This window comes from Melanerpes formicivorus, unplaced genomic scaffold (genome assembly GCF_026170545.1).
Source record: "Melanerpes formicivorus ecotype bairdi unplaced genomic scaffold, bMelFor1.0.p_v2 SCAF_14, whole genome shotgun sequence".
NCBI classification, from domain to species: domain Eukaryota; kingdom Metazoa; phylum Chordata; class Aves; order Piciformes; family Picidae; genus Melanerpes; species Melanerpes formicivorus.
Window position 1 is genome coordinate 2042027 of NW_027142366.1, and position 24145 is coordinate 2066171.

The following is a 24145-nucleotide window of genomic DNA, read 5'->3' on the forward strand; positions in this document are numbered from 1 at the left end:
GCAAGGGAGGGGGAACCTGGGCTCCTGCCATCTCCAAAACACAGGGTAGGAGCAGCTCAGTCTGTGTGCGGCCGCAGTGCCAGCCACGGGGCTTTTGGAGAGACCCAGGCTCTCCTCAGCACGTCTTGGCAGCCACCCTCTCGTTTAACCTTCCCACCTTTCTCCTTGCTGCCTGCCTCCAGCAGCACCGCCCTGGCCACCAGCACTGCTCAGAAGCTGCCCCCAGGCCGGCGGAGCAGCTGCTGTCACCGAGCAAGGAGGGGAATTGATGACTCCTGGCTGGGCTGTTGCGCGCGGCGGTGTGTGAGCTGCTGTGGAACCATCGATTTCCCTTCCTGCTGGCTGGGGGCTGCTCTGCTCACGCTGCAGAAAGCTGCTTGGGCGAGAGGCGGTGAGAAGACAAGACAAGGCTCCCGGGCATGCAGAGCCCCCCCCAGCCCTGTGCTTGCTGAGCTGGAAACCTGCTGTGATCCTGGGGGTGGTTTGATGGAGAGCTCTCCTCTCCCAGGCTGCTGCTGCGTGCCGGTGGCTCACAGGTTCCTGCTGCTGTGCCTGCAGGTAGCAAAGCTTTCAGGCATGAGATGCTATGATGATTTGGTTCAATCAGCTCAGAGCTGATCCATAACCCCTTGTGACCAGGTCTGAGCTCTGTCTGTGTGGGCTTCATGCCAACATGATGGAAGAGTCAGAGCTTCATCTCCTTTTCCAGGCTAAAAGGATCATTTATTTGCAGTTTATGGTGGGATGTGTCAGGCCTGCAATGTCCCAGGCAGCTTGGGCACAGAGGGGCAGCCTGCCCTGCTGGGGGGGCTGTCCTGTGTGACCCCAGCCCCTGGCAGACCTACTGCATTGGCTCCATGATGGTGATGTTCTCCAGCTCCTCCTGGAGAGTGTCGATGTACTGAAGGATCTTTTTGATGCACTCTCGGTTTCTGTCGATCTCGTTTTGGAAAGCCTGAACAGATCAAAAACCAAGCAGTGAATCTGCAGGCTTGCCAGGGTCCCTTCACAGGGTTCCTTCACTGAATCCCCAGCATGGTGGGGATTGGAAGGGACCTCTGGAGATCATCTCGTCCAGGCCCACCCTGCTAAAGCAAGGTCACCCCCAGCAGCTCGCCCAGGATCACGATGGCCAGGTGGGTTTGGAATCTCTCCGGAGAAGGAGACTCCACAACCTCTCTGAGCAGCCTGCTCCAGGCCTCCAGCATCCTCACAGCAAAAAAAAAACAACCCAAAAGCTCTGGAGCAGATGGGGCTGCAGCAAAGCTTCGGGAGCCTTTCCTAGCAGTGTCCCCCAGCACCTGGGCCAGAGCTCGTGTGCCCCCCGCCCCTGAGCACGGGGGTCTCTTACCTTCTCTGTCACGGAGGCCTGCCAGCGGTAGGTGCTGCAGAGGATGTCGCTCTCTCGCTTGTTAATCTTCAGCAGGCGGATGCCATGGGACGTGTTGAGTGCCTTGACAATGGTGGTTTTGTCCACCAGGAGCTAGGAGGCAACGTGACCGGATGAGAGAAGGGGGGCGGGCGCGCAGCAAAAGCGGCAGAGCTCGCAGGGAGCTGCCCAGTAACCGCGGTGCTGGGGGAAGAAAATCAGCCCTCTGTTTCACACAGACAAAGCACCACTCATCGGGAGGGATCCAGCGCTCTGCCCTCCACAGGGATGTGTCTGGGCCTGTGAAATGGAGCGTGATCCCTTGTACGGGTGGGGAAGCTGAGGCAGCATCCTCAGCCTCACTTGCTGGAGCTAGGAGCAGATGTCTGCTGTGGAGTGTCCACCGCTCTCGCCAGCACAGGAGAGACAGGGACCTGTTGGAGCGGGGGCAGAGGAGGCTGCAGCAGTGGTGGGATGGCTGGAACCCCTCTGCTGTTAGGGCAGGCTGAGAGAGCTGGGGTTGTTCAGCTTGGAGAAGGCTCCAGGAGAGCTTTTGGTGGCCTTTCAGTGCTTAAGGGCCAGTCAGAAAGATGGGAACAGACTTTTAGCAGGGCCTGTTGTGAGAGGACAAGGGGGGATGGTTTAAACTAAAAGAGATTTGGACTAGGGAGAAGGAAGACATATTTTACAAGGAGGGTGGTGAAGTTGCCCAGAGAGGTGGTAGATGCTTCATCCCTGGAACCACTCCAGGTCAAGCTGGACATGGCTCAGAGGAACCTGCTCTAGTTGCAGATGTCCCTGCTGACTGCAGGGTGGTTTGACTAGATGACCTTGAAAGGTCTCTTCCAACCCAAACCAGCCTATGAGTGCTCTGCTGTGGCCAGGGCTACCTTGCAGTGCATGGCAGCCCCCATGGGGAGCTGGGGCTGCAGCTAGGCTCAGTGTGCTGCAGGCTGGCAGTGCACAGCCAGTGTGGGAAGTGGAAAATGGCACTTGGAAAGGTCTCTTGCACTGGTGGCACTGCCTGTATATCTTCATTTTCTGGAGAGTTCCAGCTTCTAATCGAAGCAGTGACTTCTCCTGTGACTCTAAATAGAGGGTGGCTTTGCTAAACCATAATGACTCTCCTGCTGCAGCCAAGTGCAGCTGTTGAACAAATGAAGATTGCTCCTGCGTGGAAATGGATGGCAGGGAGGCAAGATGGGTGCACAGCAACGGTGCATAACTACAGCCATCTGCACAGGCCATAAAGCAGCAGCTCCCCCGGGGGCTGAGGGTCTGGTTTGTGTCTGTCAGCTCTCCATTACCTGGAGTAATGGGGGGGCTGGGATAATCCAGGCAGAGCAGAACCACAGCGAATGCAAAACTTGAGTCATTTAGCCACTAAATGAAGGAATAACAGAGGCAGAAAGGTCGGCAGTGGCGCTGGCTGGGGTGATCTCTGTGATTGCTGAAAGGCTCCTGGGATCTTTGCCTGTGCAGCAAGACTGAAGGCACAGTGGAAGGCTCCACAGGAAATGTCATGTCCTGCCTCCAGACCAGCTCATGGGCTAGGAAGCTCGAGGAAGAGCTTTTGAAATCACTGAGGCAAACAGAGCCTCAATGCAAGGAAGTCAGAGCAGTGCTGGGATTCTCCCCGGGGAGCGAGGAGAAGCCGAACAAAGCCAGCTGCCTGGTGCCTGCTGGGTTGGGGCTGTCTGGAAAACAGCCAGAGAAGTGAGTTGTGCTGGAGGCAGGAGAGAGATTTCCTCAGCACCTCTCCTGGGCTGTTGCCACCAGCTCTGGCAGCACCCAGGGAACCCTGCAGTGCAGTTATCCTCTGTCCTAGTCAGCAGAGATGTCCAGCAGCACTGAGGTTCGCCTGAGCAACTGGGGCCTCTTGGGAGGAGGTGATGCTCTGCTTTAGCCGAGGCTTTTTAGGTGCATGGAGCCTCCTGGAAACCCTCTCCCTTTTAAGGAGAGGCTGTGGCCACCTGTTCTTGCTAATTCCCCCCCAGAGAGGAATATTTTGGTGTCCTCACCGTTCGAACATCATCTGGCAAATCCTCCTCAAGCTCATTCTTGACTGATTTCTCCAGTGTGGTGATGCAGATCTCCTGCAGCCTTTCGTGGTGACGGTTCTCCAGGGCCCGGCACTGGGTCATTGTACAGCAGATGCTTAAGGAAAAAGCTGACCCCCACCACTCATTTGTAGAGATGAAATGACCTCCTGTAACTAGAGCCTGAGTGTCTGCACAGCAGGCCACAGCAGGAAAGAGCCTGGCTGCTGCCAGAAGCTGCTGTGGTGTCAGGATGTACACTTTCTGCTCTCAATCACACAGTGGGTCTCATCCTCACTCATTACACAGAGCTGGGAGTGGGACTGGGTTTGCAAAGGAAATTGAGGGAGACCTCCCAGGATACAAGCTAAGCTCTGAATCATGGTGCAATTATGTGCACCAGGACAACAGATTTCTGTATTTAAAGCAGTGTAACCTGCCACTGGAACTCTTTGGTGTTCTCATCTCGCTTTGTCCCAGAAGACATCAGCAACACAAAAATGAAGGCCATCTAAAGGAACTTCAGCAGGAATTGAAGGTATTTCCTTGGCTGCTGTGGCAAAACTACACACAGAAAACAGTTGCCTAAATCCTACATACTTTCAGCCCAGGAGGATGTCGATTTGTGCTCTCCAGAGTCTCCACAGAAAGAAGCTAGGCACCTTAACTGCACCTTAAATTCCTGCACAGCTGAGAAAGACCTTTTCTGTGGGTTTAAAAATAAGCAATCCATTTCTATACTGATGGCTGCTTTCTGCATTTAGGTGAGAGACCTACATCACCAGGAGGTCCAGACCCACACCTTGGCCAAAGGATATAGCCCTTTAACGTTTTCACTGAAGGTTGATGCTATATCAGCAATGTTTCTCTTAAAATCCTTTATGAGCTCCTTAACAGAGAGGGGGGAAAGAGGAAATATGACAATGAAAGCTTGCATAAACATAAAAGGGAGTCAGGGAGTCTAGGAAGAATCAACGGCTGATTACAATTTGGACTCACTGCTGTTATTAGCACAGTCAGAAACTGCACTGCCTCAAGCATTTAAAGTGTTTTGAAAGTGCTGCAAGATTTTCCTTCCTCCTTCAGGGACAGAAAATCCAAATCATTTCATTAGAGGGAAGCTGGCTGAGAGATGCCTTCAGCTGCTGTCTGGTGTCTTTATTACCCTCACCTAAGCAATGCACAGAGTGCTGTGTTCCCACACAGCCTCCTAGCAGGTATGAAGAGCCTCTTGTTGGAAGCAAAACCACTGCCTGGGCTTACTGCAGCTCTTGCTTTAGTCCTCAGTTTGCTGTTACCTATTACCTCTCTCTAAAATGGCTGATGGAGAATCTGTGGAGTGTTGCATTTAAAATGTCTTGGTACAACAGTTCAGACAGAGCCACACAGAGAGAAAAGCCTCTGCATTCCACCCAGGGAGAAACACTTCTGCTCATTCCATCAGTGCCTGCAGAGACATGAGGACCAATTCAGAAAACACTAAAAAGGCACAATCCTGGTGCAGCAAGGAATCCATTTTGAGCTGCTGCTTTCTGTCATGCACACCCACAGAAGTAACCTGCTGCATCTGTGAGCACGCAGGGGCCAACTCCTGTCTGCTCATTTCTAAACAGATCACTTCTTTTGTGCCTTCCCTCAAATGAAGATGCACAGTAGCAGCCCTGCCCTAGTTTTGGAGGAAAAGTCTGGGGAGGAAAAAGGCAGCTCTTATGCAAGCAAAGGCAGTGAGCTGAGCAGGAATGTGTGTAATCTTATTCATGGGAAAGATCAGCTTCAAAGAATTACACCTCTAGAATCCCAAATGCCTGCCCCATGCTATGCAGAGACTTCTGTATGCAGCCCTGTGAAATGACTGAATGACCTCAAGTCCCTTCCTCTAAAGTCTAGGAAATGAGCTTGGAGAGATGTGAAGGACATCCTGTGCTCTGCTCTGAGAAACAGAAATCTGTGGCAATGGATCAATGTCCAGAGCCTGATCTCACCCAGATGAAGTCTGAGCAGAGAAAGGATAAAGCAGAGAGCAAGCAGCCTGACTGGAAGCCCTGTGCTCCCCTCTTTGTGCAATGGGGTGCTGAACAGAGGGCACCAATACCCCACCCCCCTTCTGGATGTGAAGTCTCACAGGTAGTGCTTGACCCTTACCTCCAGCTGGTCAGTTATCAGCATTTCCAAGGTCATGAGTGCTTCTGACAGCTGAAGTATGTCCTCCTTGGACTCAGCTCGTTTGGACTCAGCAATATCGTAGCTACTGGCATTATGAATCTCATCCAGCCTCTAAACACAGGGAGAGACATAAATTACACATAGTTTGTGCTCAGCACTCCACTGCAATTTAATTAACTTGTTACATATGTGAGGAAAGTTCCTGCTGCTGATTAGCTGAACTGAAATGTGATGATTCAGGAAGTCTCCACATTTACATACTGGGGAGTCAACGGTGCTGAGCTTGGCCATGGAGGCGCTGACAACACTTCCTCATCCTCCAGCCAGCAGAAGGCTTTGCCCCTTCTGTGCTTCCAGCTTTGGTTCCCATTCTGACACCTTCCAAGGTGAAGTTTTAGATTCTTGAAACCATGTCAGTTTGGGACATATTTGAATGGCCATGGTGATGGTGGCTTGCTGGTAGGACTGGATGATCTGAAAGGTCTTTTCCAAGCAAAATGGTTCTAGGATTCTAAATTTTTTATATTGAAGGTGGTGAGACACCGACCCAGGTTGCCCAGAGAGGTTGTAGATGCCCCATCCCTGGAACCATTCCAGGTCAGGTTGTTTGGGGCTCTGAGTAACCTGCTCTAGTTGCAGGTGTCCCTGCTGGCTGCAGGGGGGTTAGACTACAGGCTCATAGGATGTTAGGGGTTGGAAGGGACCTCCAGAGATCGTTGAGTCCAACCCCCCTGTCAGAGCAGGACACAGAATCCAGCACAGATCACACAGGAACACATCCAGATGGGGCTGGAAAGGCTCCAGAGCAGGAGACTCCACAACCTCTCTGGGCAGCCTGCTCCAGGGCTCTGTGACCCTCACAGTGAAGAAGTTCCTCCTCATGTTGAGGTGGAACCTCCTGTGCTGGAGTTTATATCCATTGCCCCATCCCGGGGTGCAACTGATCAGAGCCTGTCCCCTCCCTCCTGCCCCCCAGCCCTCAGACATTTATAAGCATTTATTAAATCACCTCTGAGTCTTCTCCAGATTAAGCACCCTCAGGTCTCTCAGCCTCTCCTCACCAGGCAGTGCTCCAGTCTCTTCATCATCCTCATACCCTTCTGTTGGACTCTCTCCAGCAGCTCCCTGTCCCTCTTGGACTGGGGAGCCCAGAACTGGAGGGAATACTCCAGGTGAAGTCTCACCAGGGCAGAGCAGAGGGGGAGGAGAACCTCCCTGGATCTGCTGGATGCACCCCAGATGTGCATTAAAGATCCCTCCCAAGCCAACCCAGTGCATGATTCCATGCCTTTGCTGGCCATGAAGATGACATTACCAATTACTTCCCAGAACGAAATGCAGGCCTGAATCCTGATCCCCTTCACATCAAGGAGAATCTTGATTGACTTCCACAGGGTCAGGATTTAGTGTTCTGAATATGGAATACCTCTCACTGCCTGCCTTCCTCTCACAGCAAGGATTTATCACCCTTCAGCATTAAATATTGACGTCAGTGTTGAATCAGGGAAGATTTATGATGGCTTGGATCAAATAAATAAATAAATAATCCTCTTTTGCTGAGCACTGTGTTAGTTTCAGGTTTCTTCAAAATAAGTTAATGATCAACTGTTAATAGGTTTTCAGATGCTTGATCCAGTTCTCCTGAGGAAGGGGCTACAATGGAGAATTCTAATGAAAACCATTGCCAAGGCTTGGGTCTGACAAGGGACCAGGTTGCCCAGACTGGGTGGTGTTAAAAGGGGGGAAGGGAAGAGCAGGGTCTCTTCTGTTTCTAATTTAGACAAGCTTTGAGGCTCACAAAGCTCCCAAGCCATTCAGTGTGTGCAGCCCTCAGAGCAATAGCTTCAAAGTTCAAGGCCTTTAATTCTTCTTTGCTCCTTAACCAACTTCAGAGTTATTTTACAGGTTCCCCAAGCTTACAAGGCAGGATTACAGTGAGACAGCCCCTGAGGTGTTTTACAGACCTCAGCCTGCACCCTTTGAACTCCTCTGGTGATTTCAAATCAACAGGGAAATGCTGTTAAAATGCAGCCTTTGGTTCTGACACCGACTCCTCCAGTGGGAGCCATCACACTGGCCACTGTGTCCTGTTCTTGCAGGATATAGCTGAGCCTGCACATCATCAAAGACAAAGAACCTCCTGAGGCCACAGCTGGAGCACTGGGTTCAGTTCTGGGCTCCTCAGTTCAAGAGGGACAGGGAACTACTGGAGAGAGTCCAGCAGAAGCTACAAAGATGCTGAGAGGTCTGAAGCATCTCTGTGAGGAGGAAAGGCTGAGAGACCTGGAGCTGTTTGACCTGAAGGTGAACAGCCTGAGAAAGAATCTTCTCATGCTCTGCAAGAGCTAAAGAGTGGGGGGCAAGAGGATGGGGCCTGATTCTTGTCAGTGGTGCCCAGTGACAGTACATGGAGCACTAACTGGAACCCAGGAGGTTCCATCTGAACAGGAGGAGAAAATTCTTTGGTGTGAGGGTGCTGGAGGCCTGGAGCAGGCTGCCCAGAGAGGTTGTGGAGTCTCCTTCTCTGGAGAGATTCCAAACCCACCTGGACATTGTGCTCCTGGCCAAGCTGCTGTGAGTGACCTTGCTTTAGCAGGGGGAGTTGGACTGGATGATCTCCAGAGGTCCCTTCCAACTCCACCATGCTGGGATTCTGTGACCAAACTCTGGCCTCAGCCATGTTTCTCTGGGTTTGATTTAGGGATTTTTTTGAAATGGAAGATATGTTGGCAACTCAAGTGCAAGTTAACTAAATGTGCCTCTCAGTCTTCTTTTTTTCCCTGCTGCCTTCTGGCAAGTCTGCAGACTCCTGTCCTGAGAGGAGCTGTCAGAGTCAGCGTGCCAGCATGAGTCAGCAGAGTTCAAGGACTGGGCACAGAGTGACTCAGCAGTGCCAGCCTGTGACAAAGCACCTAACTCAAAGTGACCCCTGGTAATCAAAGGGAGCCAGTGCTCATGACTCTGCCTGCTGTCAGGGACTGGCTCAGCTGACAGTGTCACCAGGCTTTTGCCCACCCCTGAAATTTTCTGTGGAAACAAAATAATGATCCATCTATTATCCATGGGCAGAAAGGGATTGCACTGGAAGCTGTGCCCTTAGCAGCCATCATGGGGGGCTGTAGTTGAGCAGAATGGGGAAAAAAAGATTATTTCTGCTGTAAAAAGCCCAGAAATACATTACAATAACTTTATCTAATTTTTTTTTTGGTTAAAGTTCTTTGAGCTGTTGTTGATAAGATGAACTGAAGCAGAAAATTACTTGAAAAACTCAATACTCTGCAATCTCCTTCCTCTTCTTCCCCATTTTTCAATGGAGGAAGAGTTATTGGAAGCCTCAAAGAGAAGGGGAGGGGTGTTCAATCTGATCAATCTGTGTCTCTTTTAGATCAACTCCATCAGAAGTGTTTCAACTAACAGCAAGGTTGAACATTTCCAACCCCCACCATGTTTAGCCACATTTTTTTCCCCTGTAAAGCCCTGAAGGGCCATTACCTTCCTGGGCAGGCAGACATGTTAATCTTGTCCTATGACTGAATTTCAAGTACAGATAAAAGCTCTCAGTGTTAGCTGGTTGTTGGTTGCCCAAAGGGCTGAAACTTCAATCCTCAAATTATTCTTCTACATAAAGCACTAAAAATAATCTTTTAACACTACATTAGTTAATGACATTAGATCAGCTAACACAATGATTTTTCTTAGTATTGATTTCTACTGTAAGAAACATGTGGAAAAACAGTGACTGAGCACTGGCAGAGGGTGCCCAAAGAGGCTGTGGATTCTCTATGCTTGGAGATACTCAGCCATCTGGACACATTCCCAAGCAGCCTGCTGTGAGTGGCCCTGCTTGAGCAAGGGGTTTGCACTAGATGACTTCCAGGGGTCACTTCCAATGTCCAACCACTCTGTGATTCTGCCTTTAGGGATCAAGTACCAATTCCTATCACAACAGTGTAAATCCAGAATCATTCTGATTTTAGTCCTCACTCTCAGTGAAAAGCTGGCTTAGGATGCCCAGCTGGAATAGTCTACCCAGACACATTGTGGAGTCTCCTCCTCTGCAGAGATTTCAAACTCACCTGGACGTGATCTTGATCAACCTGTTCTGGGTGGTCCTGCTTTAGCAGGGGAGTTGGACTAGATGACCTCCAAAAGTCTCTTCCAACCCCCAGCACGCTGGGGCTGTGTAGAGAACCCCTGTACCAGACAAACTGGGACACAACCACCTTACCCTGCTGTTGCGGCTCTCAAAGTCGAGGATGATTTTCCTGTTTTCTCGCTGGTTGGCCATTAATGCTTCATGAAGGCTCTCACAGAAACTGGAGACTTCAGCTTCTCGCTTTTCATGCTCTTGCAGACCATAGTTAAACAGGTTCTCACAAACCAAGACAAACTCCTCCCTGTACGTGAGACCAGAGTCAAGGTGTTTTGCTTGTTCAGTGGAGCGACGTTCTGTGTTCCTTTTACCTCTGCAGGTTGGAGCAACCAGAGTTACAAGCTACCTGTGTGTAAACTCCCTGGCTCCTGCTGGGAGCAGGCTGCCAGATATCCTCTCTGTGGCAGGTCTGGGTCACCCATCCACATTCTAAGCACAGGATTTTGCTAAATTAAGGAGATGGAGACAGCTGTGGCAACTCAAGGAGGGAAAAGGCCTTGTGGAAGGAAAGGAAATACATCGAGTGACTCTTTTTTCTGCCACAGCAGGGGAATGAAGCATACAAACCCCTATCTGTCTCCACAAGTGTGGACACAGTGCCTGCATAGTTAATAAATACACCTCAGGAGGCTACAGCCAGAGCAGAGAATAAACTACTGACTTGGTAGCATCACAAAAAACAATGTCCATTTTTCTTGTGCTATTATCTTGGCAATGGAATTGTTTCTGGAGTCTGTTGTAGTTAAGCTGTGATGCATTTCCACCACCCCCCCCTGCCCTCCCCCAGCGTAATGCAATTTTGAGGAAGGTCAAGTTACTGGCCTTGACAATGCTCTATTAATCTGAATGAGGAAAGAAAAAAGGGGGAATATGTGTCTGCTTTCTGATCCCCCTGTGTAGGAGCAATGATCAGAGAGGAAAAAAAAAAGAGTGCTGGCCTGAAAACTTCCTGCTGCCAGCCCTGGCAGGCTGCGAGACGCACGACTCGGATCGGGCTGATTAGTCTGTTCCTATCTCCTACCACTTCAATTTCAACATGATTTTAGCGACTGCACTCTTACAATCTCACTGACAGAGATTTATCTTAGAGCTCATTTTAAACTTTAAGTGGATTCCAGCCTTAAAGAAAGTACAAAGCCTTGATTCTCCAAGGGTCAGAAAAGGCTACTGAAATGGTGTTTGATTCGAGTGAAGGGAAAAGGACTATGGTAATTACCACGGTGAGAACTCAAAATGCTGGAATCTCATCAGGTGCATTAACAAGAGCGTGGCCAGCAGGTCAAGGGAGGTTCTCCTCCCCTTCTACTCTGCCCTAGTGAGGTCACAGCTGGAGTACTGTGTCTCTCCAGTTGAAGAGAGACAGGGAACTACTGGAGAGAGTCCAGCAGAAGCTACCAAGATACTGAGGGGCCTGGAGTGTTTCTGTAAGGAGAAAAGGCTGAGAGCCCTGGGGCTGTTGAGCCTGGAGAAGAGCAGTCCCAGGAGGGAACTTCTCAATGCTGATCAGTATCTAAAGGACAGGGGCAAGAGGATGGGGCCAGACTCTTGTCAGTGGTACCTAGTGACAGGACAAGGGGCAACGGGCACAAAATTAAATCCAGGAGGTTCCGTCTGAACAGGAGGAGAAAATTCTTTGGTGTGAGGGTGCTGGAGGCCTGGAGCAGGCTGCCCAGAGGGGTTGGGGAGTCTCCTTCTCTGGAAAGATTCCAAACCCACCTGGCCATTGTGTTCCTGGGCAAGCTACTGTGGATGACCCTGCTTTAGCAGGGGGGTTGGACTGGATGATCTCTAGAGGTCACTCCCAGCCCTCACCATGCTGGGATTCATGACCTGTTGGTGCTAGAAATGTGTGGGTTTAAAATGGGATGTTTCATGCTGGCTTGGTCAGCTTGCCAATGCTAGAAACCATTTGTTTGTAGCTCTCTTATTTCAGGAGATTTCAAGCCTTAAAGCTGTCAGTGGTCTCAGTCCTGCAGTGGGGTTTTTTTTGGTACCATTCCAAAAATTGAACACAGACTGTCTCAGATCTTAGATCAATGTAGCTTTCAGCCCTGGACAAAAGCAACAGACAAAGAGTCCCTGTGGATGCACCTCCTTCTTCACTCAAGGCATTACACTACAGCTGCAGGTATTCTAGACCCAAGAAGGATATGTCTGCAGCAGGTCACCCACGCCAGGGAGGTATGCCAGTTTGGCAGCTTCTGGATCGTCTGCATAGAGATCCTCAAACAGGAATGAGCCATTCAGGTGCTCCACAAAGGCTGCCTTTGAAGAGAATCAGAGCAATATAAGGAAAACAAAGAGTGCCAGTCCTAAGGATATGCTTCTCCCATAAGCACATTACCAGCAGAGGAACACTGGTGCAGACACAGTGGTACCAACAAAACAGACAAACCAGGCAAGGCATGAAAGCACCCTGTCACTGGGGTGAAAAACCATCCTGGTGGCTTTGTTGCTAGGACTCTCTAGCCTAAGGAGAGAAAACACTATTCAATCTTGGATAAGACATTAACACATATAACCACATACTGCAAGGCTGTTAAGCCTTTCAGATAAGGAGTCAGTGGACTTTGGGGAGGGATGGAGGGAAGAGCTGCAATGTCTTCCCTGTCACTTAACTGCCTCCTACTCTGCAGCTGATCTGATCTTCCAGAGGTCTGGAATACAGAGCCAGACCATAACTGAATGCACCATTCCACCTGGTCTTGTTTTCAGCCTATTCACAGGACTTCAGTGATCTCTGAAGGCCCTGAAGAGTTTAACCATAAAACTAATGAAAAGCATTAACTTGGTGTGAAGGAGAAAAAAGTCACTGCACCATGAAAATGCTAACAGTTCCCTCAGACCTGTGATTTTCTTAATCTCATGTCAGACTGATAAGGTCCCTGGGTATGATTTACTATTTAGCTTTGCAGGGTCTGTGTCTGTAGCTCCATTGTTCAGCCAAAAGAATTATGTTCCCTCACGTCATGTGTATTGCACAGCAGCTCCTGTTTTCATCCAAAAAAAATGAGATTCAGAGTTCACAGAGATTAATCCCAGCCTTAGTTTTAGCACAGTCGATGTAAATCTTCAAGCAGGTAAAAGAAGTCAATATGTGCTGTGCTTTCTCCTGAGACAATATACAACCAGCCACAGAAAACATACTGTGTGGTGCTCCAGCTCCTTCTGCTTGGCCTGCTCTTCCTTCAGCTGAGCCAGGGCCTCAGCCTCCTCAAGTTCCAGTAGCTCAGTGAGATGCTGATACTTCAGAAGCGCAGCTTCTCGCTGAGAAATGCAAACAAAGACAATATTTTTATCAGGTGATCCAGCATTGCTCAACAAAGCTTGGCACAAGCATTTGATCTTTCTAGAACGTGCACCTGAGGGCTCTCTGCACCTCCATTTCTTTGTGGGCTTTTATTAAGCTACTTGTGAACTTCTTAATCTATTCCTCACCCCAGTTGTGGGCTTTTTTTGTTGGCATATTACTCTGTCTCTGAGCTGATTCAGTCCCAGGAACCTTTTCTCTCCCCATTTTCTCAGCTTCAGAGGGTTTGGATTTATCTCAGCAAGAGGCTCTGTTTTGACTTCTAGAATTTGAGCTCTGATTTCATCAGCTAGTAAGTTTAATACATTTACTAGAGAGGAGCACTCCTCCTTTTTGGAGGAGTGGATGGCAAGTGGATGGCAGGGGCAAGAACCTAATTAGCTTGAAACTGAAGCTTGACAAATGGAAGTGTGCAGTTCTATGACGCACTGTCTGTACGAGCAGGGACTGGGCTCAATGACCTGGAAAGCCCTTCCAGTCCCTGTGCTAAGAGTGATGGATATCCCAAGTACAGCTCCTGCTCTGTGCCAAGCCAATCTACAATGAATCATGTTCTTTGGTTACTAACCAACAAAACAGAACCACCAAGAAAAAGCTTTTGTTGCTCCTTTGAGTGCTGGGATCAAAAAGTGGACCCTCAGGTGAGCGGTGTGGATGTGCTGTCCTGTCCTCAGAAATCCAGGGGAGAAAGAGCATTTGACAGCTTCTGCTTGTGTGGATGGTGTCTGCCACTGAAACTGCTCAGCAAGCTGCAGGACCACCAAGCCTCCTCTCCCCTGGACCTTTCCTCTTTTCCCTACCAAACCAATTCCCTCCAAGATGTTCTCATCTCTAAGGTGGCTTGATGCCTTCTCACTCACATCGCTGCCTCTCTGTGGCAACATTCACCCAGCCCCTCTCCCACACACAGCTGCTGATTTTCACAAAATCTGTGAAGACATCACGCCTCTGACACCTCTACTTCTCTGTCAGATTTGATAGAATTTGGCCTACAGGTTCACAGCTGTTAGGTGGAGGCAGAATAAACACCGTGTGTTTCTGTAAGCCTCATTTCTGCAGGGCACCTGCCCTGAATGCAAGAATATTGCTGGCATGCCAACAAAACATGCTCTGCAAGATGCTCTGAGCAAGCTGAGCTAGTTAAAGATGTCCCTGCTCTCCCTGCAGGGGGGTTGGACTAGATGACCTTTTGTGGCAGTTTTAGGCTGATGCCTGCTTTGTGGGGGATAATTCAACCCACCACACCTTTAAAAGTCCCTTCTACCCCAAACCAGTCTGTGATTCTGTGATTCTGTGCTGTTGCCCAATTGCACAAGCAGGGAGGGAATGCAGAGATGCTTACTGTGCTGTCATTCACGAGCTTGAAGTCCAAGTACACCAGAGCTGGAAGATGAGCAACAACAAAGAGCGTGTAGCGCTCGTCCTCGCAGAGAGGGTTCCCCGTGAGATTCAGCATGCGTAGGCTTTGAAACCTCCTGAGATACACCACCTGTGCCAAGGGGAAAGAGAGGAACTTCCCAGTGCCTGCACATGTAGTTGTTCTTAGTAGCTTGCATGCATACCCTGCTCTGCTGCCAGACTCAGCCTGGCATTAAGTTATTGTGAAACTTTGGAGGAACTACGCTCAGAAATCAAATCCCCAGGCAAGCTCAGTTTGGGATGGAAGCAAATGAAGCTCTGTTTGCAAGCAAACTACAATCTAGAAGTATGAACTGCAAGGAATAGCTACAAAATATACAATATATGCACTCTCTCTAGATATATTTACAATTTAGAAGCAACACAAACTCCTCAGACCCCCTTGGACAGGTCCAGGGGACCTGTTCACCTCCTTCCCCACTCCCTCCCTCCCTCCTTCCTGTTACCTCACACAGTAGTCAAAACAGAGATACCCCTGGCAAGGGCATGGGAGAGAGAGAGAGAGAGCAAAAAAGAGAGAGAAGTTGCAAGCAGAAGCAACAGAAGAAGAAAAGAGAAAGAGAACTCTTTCTGCCACTACTCTATCCCCATTAGCAAGCCAGTGAATTCTACAGACCTTACCATTATTTTTCTTTTGTATCCAATGATAATAATTTTACTTTTAGTCTTTGAGTCAGGGACTAGGCTAAAGCTCCTCCTGCAAACTGTAACACTTATGAATTCCTAATGCTTTCAGGAAAGGGACTAGTTAAGTCCACATCAGGAATAGATAATTGATGGGTGTAGAGGAAAAGGGGATGGGGTGGAGACAACTCAAGGGTCTTAGATTGGTACAATGCCCTCAGAAGAACCCCCAGGTAAATCCCAGATCCCACTCCATCCTTTTCCCATATCAAACATTGGAATGATCTGCTCAGGGCAGTGTTGGAGTCACTGTCCCTGGAGGTGTTCAAGCAGCTGTGGACCTGGTGCTTGGGGACATGGTTTAGAGTTGACCCTTCAGTGCTGGGTCGAGGGTTGGACTGGAGGCTCTTTGAGGTCTGTTCCAATGGGATGTTTTCTGTGATTCTGTAGCTACTAATTCCTTGGAACTGATAGGAAGTAATAGGAATTTTGTAGTAACAGAACCAGCCCCCATGAGTCAATAACCTAAAAGAGAAATAGCTGCAGGAAGTGCATAACACTTATCAAACCCATACCCTAGATTACAGAGGCAGTGAAATCCTAAGGAGAAGTCTCTCCTCTAAAGGCAGGCTTGGATACAGTGGCAAATGTCAGGTTTGGACTGTTTGATCCTTTGACAGGGAACATTTGCAGGGACAGAGAGCACTCACATCTTCCAGAGTGGTCAGGTTATTCTTCCCAATGGAGAAAATCTGCAGCTCTTGCAAGGTGTCCATGTGCTCGAGTTTAGATATTCTGTTGTTGGAGAGGCTGAGGTCCTGCAGCCTGACAAGGGTATCCAGGCCCTCGATTACCTCAATGTTGTTGAAGGACAAGTCTGAGGGAGAGTTTAGAAATCAGAACTTTTAAAAGCAAGAGTTAAAGATCTCTAGCAGAATGCCCTGGTTCAGGCCTTGCATTCAGCTGAGTTGTTGATTTAGGAGTTTATATCCAGCGTGTTCAGTGTCCGACAGGAAAGGCTTGGCATGAAATCATCTTTTGTTCTCATCTCCTCCTTGCAGCTCTCCATGCAACAAATAAATGAGAGGAACAGCTAGAGTCATGGAGTCATGGCATTGTATTGGTTGGAGAAGACCTTTAAAATCATCAAATCCAACTGTTAAGCCAGTACTGCCAGGTCACCACTAAACCATGTCCCTCAGCACCACATCTTCATGACATTTCAATTCCTTCAGGGGTGGGGACTTGACAACCCTTTGGGGGAAGAAATTTTTCTACATGACCAACCTAAACCTCCCCTCACACAACCTGAGACTGTTTTCTCTTCTTCTATTGCTTGTTATTGGGAGAAGAGACCAACACCCATCTCACTCCAACCTCCTTTCAGGTAGCTGTGGAAAGCCAGGTCTCCCCTTGGCATTCTTTTCTCCAGGCTGAACAATCCCAGTTCCCTCAGCCACTACTGTGGTAGGTTGAAGTTTCCCCCCAGCCACCACAGCTACTCATAACACTGTGCTCTAGACCCCTTCACCATTCCACATGCACAACCTAAAAGCAGTTTCTACCTTAGAAGGAAACCTAAAATAGAGGAAAAGAGGTGGGGAAATGCTCTAGAAGGGGACTGTTTCTGTGACAAATTTAACATTCCCTGTGTTGTTTCTTGCAGACTCCTGCCTGCCACACCAGTGTCCACTCTCATGGGCATTCCCATAAGACAACTCAGGCCAGTCCCACGCTCCCAATCGCTCTGTTGTCGATGGAGGTATGCAAAAGGCACAGCCTCACTTCAGCTATTTCACACGCTGATATTTCCACTTATCCTGCCAGAACATCTATCTTGACACCTACATTCATCATGACTAAGGACAGGATTTGCCTTCAGGCCAGTACTGAGCAATCTAGGAGTCCAAAGCTGGTCGATGAGGTCAGCAGCTGCCTGCATCACCCCAGCCCGGCACTGAGACACTCACGCAGCAGCTGCTGAACCACGCTGCGGCCTTTGAGCAAACAAAACTCCTGAGTGTGCTTCAAAGCACTCTGCTTACATTGTGGTGATGAGCTGTTGATTCACAAGTGCATTAGTCATCTGTGCAGCAGAATGGTGCAGACAACTGGTTGGAAGAACCCATCAGACATCTCAAGATGTGCTGATGAACCCAAGCCCTTGCATGCTATTTTCAAAGGCAGCTGAGGGTATTTGAGCTGCCAGCCAGCGGTGTGGGATGTGGCTGCAGCTCCCAGAGAATGCTCTAAGCCATGGATGTGCAGCAGCAAGCTTAACCCACCACACCAACCTGCCCACAATCAAACCCTGCACCACTGTGAAAGCAAGTCACACCAGACTACAGTGGTGGACACTTCTTGGGGCTGGCACTGGTGGGTGACAAGCTGGATGTGAGCTGGCAGCGTGTGCTCACAGCCCAGACCCACTTGTGGTCCTGGGCTGAGCCCCAGCAGTGTGGGCAGCAGGGGGAGGGAGGGGATTCTGCCCCTCTGCTGTGCTCTGCTGAGACCTTACCTGCAGTGCTGGGGCCAGCTCTGGACTCCTCAGCACAAGAGAGACTGGGACCTGTTGGAGCGGGGCCAAGATGGCACAAAAATGATCCAAGTGCTGGAAGCTCTCTGTTTTGTGAGGACAGGCTGAGAGAATTTGGATCATTTGGCCTGGAGAAAAGAAGGCCCCAGGACACTTATTGTGACCTTTCAGTACTTAAAGGGGGCTTGAGAAGAAACATGGGGACAGAGTTTTTAGCAGAGCCTGTTGTGACAAGGGGTGAGGATTTTAAACTGAAAGAGGAAGACTCAAAGTAATTAGAAAGAAGAACATTTTTTATATTGAGGGTGGTGAGACTCTGGTCCAGATTGCCCCAGAGGGGTGGTAGATATCCCATCCCTGGAACCATTCAAGGTCAGGTTGTCTGGGCCTCTGAGCAGCCTGCTCTAGTTTTGTAGGGAGGTTGAACTAGATGACCTTCAAAGCTCCCTTCCATCCCAAACCTTGTATGATTTTATGGGACAACAGTGACAAGGCCTTAAGCACCTTATGGTAAAAATCCAGTGGGTTCCAGGCCCAGTGGCTCTGAAATGCCTGCATTGGCTTTGAATACAGAGCACAGGCTTCTAAATCACAAAGGTGATTGCATAAATGTTTCTGAAAGGTACCTCCAAATACAAGTACAAACCCTGGCAACAAACTTGACATCTCAGCTTCCTGTTCCTGCCACACCAAATGGATTAAAAACAGTCTCTGAGTATTGGAAAGGTTGTTTTGCAGCTCTGATACTTAGGCATTTTGACATTTGACAGTCAAATGAGGAAGCACAGTGACAGCTGACAGCCTTCCCTGGGAAAGCTCCTCTCAGTCATGTTTGAGGAGGACTGCAACACCTTGGCTTTGTCACAGATTGCTTTGCACCTCTGAAGGGATCTGAACCTATATGCCTGTGCCTTACCAAGCCACACAAGATGAACCAGACTCTCCAGACCTTCTATCTTCTCAATGATGTTGTTGTCCAGCTGCAGTTTAGTCAGATTCTCAAACTGCCAGAGACTATCAATCTGCAGGATATCTAAAGCCACAGGAAAACACAAAACAAAACAGCAAAGCAAAACACAAATGAAAATTGCTTTGCATGTGAGACAGCTTTCAGCTGAGCAGCCATGCTGCCTTGCACAAGGAAAACATGGCCAGTCTTACCTCCAAAACGACTTTCAGCAGATCAGGATGTGATGACTGCCCTGGAGAGCTGAGAGGTCCAGTGGCTGGGTGAGATTTCAGTGAAACAGCCCAGTTAACCTCAGCCTCCTGCACCACTGCACGCTGCTCATCAGCAACGCCAACAAGTCGCTGAGGGGACACTGGCTACAGCCCTCCAGTCAAGAGTGGCTTTATGAATCCACTCCTAGGACACCTTGACCTTCATTTTCCTTTTCAGCTCCAAGAGGGAGGTTTGGGGGTGAGACTCTGTGTTTGCAGACTAGCAGTGGCCAGCTACTGCTACTGGAAATTACTCTCCTGCTCCTGGGATTCTCATCACATGGGAGCAGGTTGAGGTCTAGTCTTTCTGTGAAGGCTGCAGTTTAGAACTAATCAATATCCCTGCATTTAGCTTTCTCCAAAAACAGAATCACAAGGGCAGGTCATTAGGCACAGCAGCAAAACACTAGGACCAAGGTGACAGAAAATACAGAATGTTCTCACTCCCAATTCTCTTTTCCCCCCCAGCAATGGCTTCCCAGAGGGTTTTGTTAGAAGCTCTGCTGCTATTGCTGTTTAGTGAGTGCAGAGCCAAGCAGGGAACTGCATGTATGAAATATTCACACCCTTCTGTAGTCTCTATTTGCAAACAAAGACATGCAGGAGCAGGTAACAGGGGGGCTGCTCTAAGAAACTCAGTCAATACATTATTTTACTGGAGTACAAAATGAATAACCAAAAGCAGGGCTGGGTTTTGTTTTTTTTTGCCCAGGAAATTACATACCCCCAAAAGCCTCAAATATTGAACCAAATGTTCTTCCCTCTCAGGTGTTTTGGGTTTGGTTTTTTTGAATGCAACTTTATGACTGGTTTGACAGTAAAAGGCAAACTGAGATAATAGTATGGGTGACCAGAGGAAGCCACCAAGTTGGACTGTAATCACCATAATCTCCCAAATCGCTGTCACATAATCACCAGCGATGGTGGAGCCTGCCCAGGGTTTGATTCAGCCGCACATAAAAGGGCTCAACAGGCCGGTGGCCTGTAGGTGTCACCACAATATAAATGTTAAGTAAGAGCAGAGACAATAACAGTAAGTTAAGCAGCTTCAGAGTTGTTACCCATCAGTGAAAGCAGCCAGCTCTCAGGGAAACTAGTTCATAGAGGAATGGATCTGGTCCTAGGGTCTGTACTGTTTAATATCTGTGATGTGGATGAGGGGAAGGAAGGCATCGTCAGTCAGTTTGCAGATGACAAGCTGAGTGGGAATGTTGATCTGCTTGAAGGTGGGAAGGCCCTGCAGAGGGACCTGAACAGGCTGAAGCCAGTGGAATGAGGTTTAACAAGGCCAAGTGCCAGATCCTGCACTTGGGTCACAACAACCCCGTGAACGTTCCAGGCTCGGAGTACAGTGGCTGGAAAGCTGTCCAAGGGAAAAGGACCTGGGAGTGCTGAACAACAGCTGTGGATGATCCATCCCAGATGGCCAAGAAAGCTAACAACATCCTGGATTGGATCAGCAATAGTGCGGTCAGCAGGACGAGAGAGCTAATTGTCCTAAGTACTAATAAGTGCTTAGCTAATTGTGCTAAGTACTCAGCACTGATGAAGCCACACCTCAAATACTGGGTTCAGATGTCGGCCTCTCACTGCAAGAAAGACATGGAGGTGCTAGAGTATATCCAGGCAAGATCACTGAAGGTGGTGAAGGAAGGAGCAGCTGAGGAAAGTAAGGTCGTTCAGCCTGGAGAAAAGGAGATTGAGGGCTGATCTTCTTGCTCTCTACAACTCCCTGAGAGGAGATTGGAGCCAGGTGGGGGTCAGTCTCTTCTTCCAGTAAGAAGTGATAGGATAAGAGGAAATGACCTCAAGTTGTACCACAGTAGGTTTAGGTTGGACATTAGGAACAATTTCTTCTCTGAAAGAATGACCAAGCCCTGGAACAGGCTGCCCAGGACAGTGGTGGAGTCACTCCCTGTAAGTGCTCAAAAACCATATAGAAGTGGCACTCAGGGACACAGTTCAGTGGTGACCTGGCAGTGGGAATTTAATGGCTGGACTTGATCTTTGAGGTCTTTTCCAGCCCAAACAATTCAATGATTCTGTGAGTAAAAGTGGAAGTCCAGATGTTAGTTTCCTCATCACAAATCCAAGCTAACCATGGTGATTTAACTGCAAGTTTGCCACTTCATTCTATCACCCTTTAACCAAAGAAGAAAGGAGTAGATTGGTACTCACTTCTGAAACTGAGCTGTAGCTCTGTGACATCCTTAAAGTTAATAGCTTCCCCTTTGGCAAGCTTCAAGTCCTCTGGACACAGCTCCTCAATGGCTTCCTGAACCATTTTATCATCAATAATGTTTGGCTCAATGTCGTTGTCGAACTGACTCATTGTTAGACAATAGCAGCCTTAAAAGACAGAAGAGAGAAGTAAATAAGATCACAGCTGGCTGCTATTTCCAATATTCACTGAGCAGGCCTGACAATTCCAAGCAATTAAGAGCACAGCTGAGCATGAAGATCTAACATCTCACAGAAGATATCAGAGGGAGGCTTGACTTTTAGCACAAAGTCACTGATGCAACTCCAAGCATACCCTTACAGCCCCAGGCACCACCACATGCAAACTTCACACCATCTCTGAGCATCTTCCATGAAGAATTCCAGAACTGGGTTAGGTAAATAGACCAGGAAAGGAAATCTTGTGGAGCACCTGTGAACAGCAATGGTCCATCTGGTTCCAGCTTCATGAAGAGGGCATGTTCCCACCTGGATGTGATCCTGGACAACCTGCTGTGGGTTGCCCTGCTTAACTTACAAATCCAAGAGAAGCAGCAGCTGAAAGTAGTGATTTATTTCTCCACTTCTTTGTTATAGGAATGCCTACAGGCTCTGTTACAGTTGGTTTATAGTTTGTAGGAGTTACACACAACACCAGGATGAAAAATTGTTGTGTCCAACCTGACCTGGAATAGTTGAAAGGATGGAGTTTCTACCACCTCTCTGGGTAACCTGGGCCGGTGTCTCACCATCCTCAGTGCAGAAAATTTACTCCTTTTACCTGGTCTGAAGCTCCCTCCTTTAGTTTGAAACCATCACCTCCTGTTGCAAAAGGCTCTGCTCAAAAGTCTGTCCACATCATTTTTATCAGCCCCTTTAAGTACTGAAAGGCCACAAGAAGGTCTCCTGGGAGCCTTCTCTTCTCCAGGCTGAACCACCCCAACGCTCTCAGCCTGTCCTCACAGCAGAGGGGTTCCAGCCCTCGTTTCATTGCTGTCTCCTGTGGACCTGCTTCAACAGGTCCCTGATTCTACTTGACCTGCCAGATTTTCCACTTCCCTTGTATTTGTCCACTTCTCTTTAGGCAATGCACAGAGCTTACCACATCTCGAGGTCAGCACACCACTGCACCCAGAGGGAATAAGGGGGGTGTCAGTGCGGGAAGCGAGTTGCCCCCCACCCTAAACAGGAAGTTGCTGCTCAGAGCCCAGGCCTGGGGACAGCGCCAACGCCCTGAGACCCCCCAGAGGCCCCTGACTGCCTATGACGGTGTCTCTAACCCAGACGACTTGCCCCAGGACACGATGGTGGCCCCGGGCGGCTCTCACCCCTCAGGTCCCGCAGGTCCCCAAGGTCCCGGGCCCGCTCCGTGGCCCAGCCTGCGCGTCGGCTCTGGTTCCTAAGGAAGCCCAGAAGCGTCGCTAAGGCCGGTCACGTGACGGGCTCAGCTGCCAATGGCCAGGGAGGGGGTGGGAAGGATGGCTGCTAATCAGAGCGCGAGAAATCCGTGTCAGCCAGTCAGCGCCCGCACCGTGCCCTCTGGGGCGGGAGGAGGCTCAGATAATTGACGTTTTCCTTGTCCGATAAGATTAGAGAATGCTTTGGCCGTTGCCCAATGGAGAATGGCATTAGCCTTGTTCCTGCTGTCAATCAACTGGAGGGCGTGGAAAGAGGCAGGACTGCGCGGGGCGGTCCCCTAGCTTGACAGTGATGGACACACTCCTTAGCCTATGATGCAACGGGGCGTCCTACCACCACCCAATCGCTTGCGGGGAGGCGGGCCATGGCTAGCAGAAGGAGATGCGGTAGGTGCTTGCCGCCGTCAGTCAGGGCGGGGTGGGGGAGGGAGGGCGCCGCCGGGCCGCTGTTTGTTGTCATCCCAAGATGGAGTTTCTGCTGGGGAACCCGTTCAGCACCCCGGTGGGGCAGAGCCTCGGTAAGGCGGCCTGGGCAGCACAGGGGGCTGCGGAAGGGTCTGGCGAGCCAGCGGGGCCTCTGGGACGGGAGGGGGGATCCAGGCAGAGGTGGGATTAGAGGATCGGTGAGATGCTGTGGAGGCGGAGGGGGGTCTGTGAGGGCCCAACGAGGAGTACGGGGACGGGTGAGCACCCAGGGAGGGTTCTGGGCTGTCGGTAAGGTACTGTGGAGCACTAGAGGCTCTGTGACGGTCAGAGGGACGGTTACAGGGGTCAGAGAGATGCTTTGGAGGCGAGGAGCGGCCTGTGAGCTCCAGGAAGCGTTCTGGGGGTCAGTGAGCAGCTGTGGAGGCCGAGGGAGGGTCTGTGAGGGCCCAGGGAGTGCTCTGGGGTAGAAAGAGGGCTCTGGGAGTCCATGAGGTGCTGTGGAGATGGTGGGCAGTGTCGTGAAGGCCTGTGAGGGCCTCTGGAACCAGTGAGGATGTTCTGTGAGGCTTAGTGGAGGTCTTTGGGGATTGTAGGGAATCTCTGGGTGTTAATGGAGGGCTCTGGAGGCCAGAAAGCATGTGTGGGGCCTGGTGGGTGTCTGTGGAGGTGTGAGAGGGTGACAGAGGTTCCAGGGTCGATGCAGGCTCTGGAGGTGGTGGTGGGCTCTCAGTGTTGGTGGGGGCTGTAGGCCTTAGTGGGGCTTACTGGGGGCTCCATGGGCAGCAGAAGACTGTCAGGGTAGTGATGGCTTTGGGCAGCCCGTTTGCCATGACTCCTCTCCAGGGTGGTTGTTGGAGGAAAGCGAGCTGCTGCACCCCACCTCTTCTCTCCCTGGGAGTGCTGTCTTGCAGTGACCCTGTCGTTCAGCCACCGTTCTCCCAAGGCACTGAAACCTCCCTGGGCTTGTGCCTGGGAGGGTGGTAGTGTTTAGAGATGCAAGTACACATGTGGCTTTCAGCCCAGAGCTTGAATTGTGGTTTTGCTCATGCTTTGGTGACATTAAGGAGGTTATTTTGAGTGCACTTTCGCTGCCTGGCTGACCAAGGCCTTCCTGGGTTGCTGTGTCTGCTCCCTCCCTCTCTCCCTCCCACAGATGTGTTTGCTCTCAGCTGTGGCAAGTATTGTTTCAGTCTGGGTTGCCACATCTGGTGCCCCAGGAGAAAGCCTGGGTGCCACATCTGCAGAGT

The 24145-nt window shown here is 49.8% G+C and overlaps 2 protein-coding genes across 7 annotated transcripts in view; one reads left to right on the forward strand and one right to left on the reverse strand.

Moving 5' to 3' along the window:
• Positions 1 to 143: 143 nt before the first annotated feature.
• DRC3 (dynein regulatory complex subunit 3) lies at positions 144 to 22452 on the reverse strand. 3 transcript variants are annotated; one of them, XM_068146562.1, is made up of 13 exons: positions 22383 to 22452; positions 21013 to 21183; positions 18530 to 18646; positions 15788 to 15954; positions 14377 to 14523; positions 12872 to 12991; positions 11877 to 11989; positions 9800 to 9974; positions 5551 to 5682; positions 4226 to 4297; positions 3391 to 3513; positions 1352 to 1483; positions 144 to 955 (listed from the first exon to the last, which is right to left on the reverse strand). In XM_068146562.1, exons 2-13 carry the CDS (start codon positions 21164 to 21166, stop codon positions 842 to 844), a joined length of 1566 nt encoding a protein of 521 aa, XP_068002663.1. In that variant the 5' UTR covers positions 21167 to 21183; positions 22383 to 22452; the 3' UTR covers positions 144 to 841. The 3 variants fall into 3 exon arrangements, with proteins under 3 accessions (XP_068002663.1, XP_068002665.1, XP_068002664.1); XM_068146564.1 differs by lacking the exon at positions 18530 to 18646; XM_068146563.1 differs by lacking the exon at positions 4226 to 4297 and having other exon boundaries at positions 3391 to 3504.
• A 448-nt stretch (positions 22453 to 22900) lies between these two features.
• The window catches only part of TOM1L2 (target of myb1 like 2 membrane trafficking protein), a 70406-nt gene continuing 69161 nt past the window's right edge, over positions 22901 to 24145 (forward strand). For all 4 annotated transcript variants that reach the window (XM_068146565.1, XM_068146566.1, XM_068146567.1 and 1 more), the window contains exon 1: positions 22901 to 22990. In XM_068146565.1, the coding sequence (XP_068002666.1) occupies positions 22939 to 22990 (52 nt within the window). In that variant the 5' untranslated portion in view covers positions 22901 to 22938. The remainder of the gene's footprint in view (positions 22991 to 24145) is intronic.

Excerpts from the sequence above, each read along its gene's own strand:
- DRC3 (XM_068146562.1), bottom strand. The coding sequence starts at position 21,166 with ATGAGTCAGTTCGACAACGACATTGAGCCAAACATTATTGATGATAAA. Across the intron at positions 14,524-15,787 it reads ACCTGACCACTCTGGAAGAT|GTGGTGTATCTCAGGAGGTT; the intron begins GTGAGTGCTCTC and ends CCCTTGGCACAG. Across the intron at positions 956-1,351 it reads AGGCCTCCGTGACAGAGAAG|GCTTTCCAAAACGAGATCGA; the intron begins GTAAGAGACCCC and ends TGATCTGTTCAG.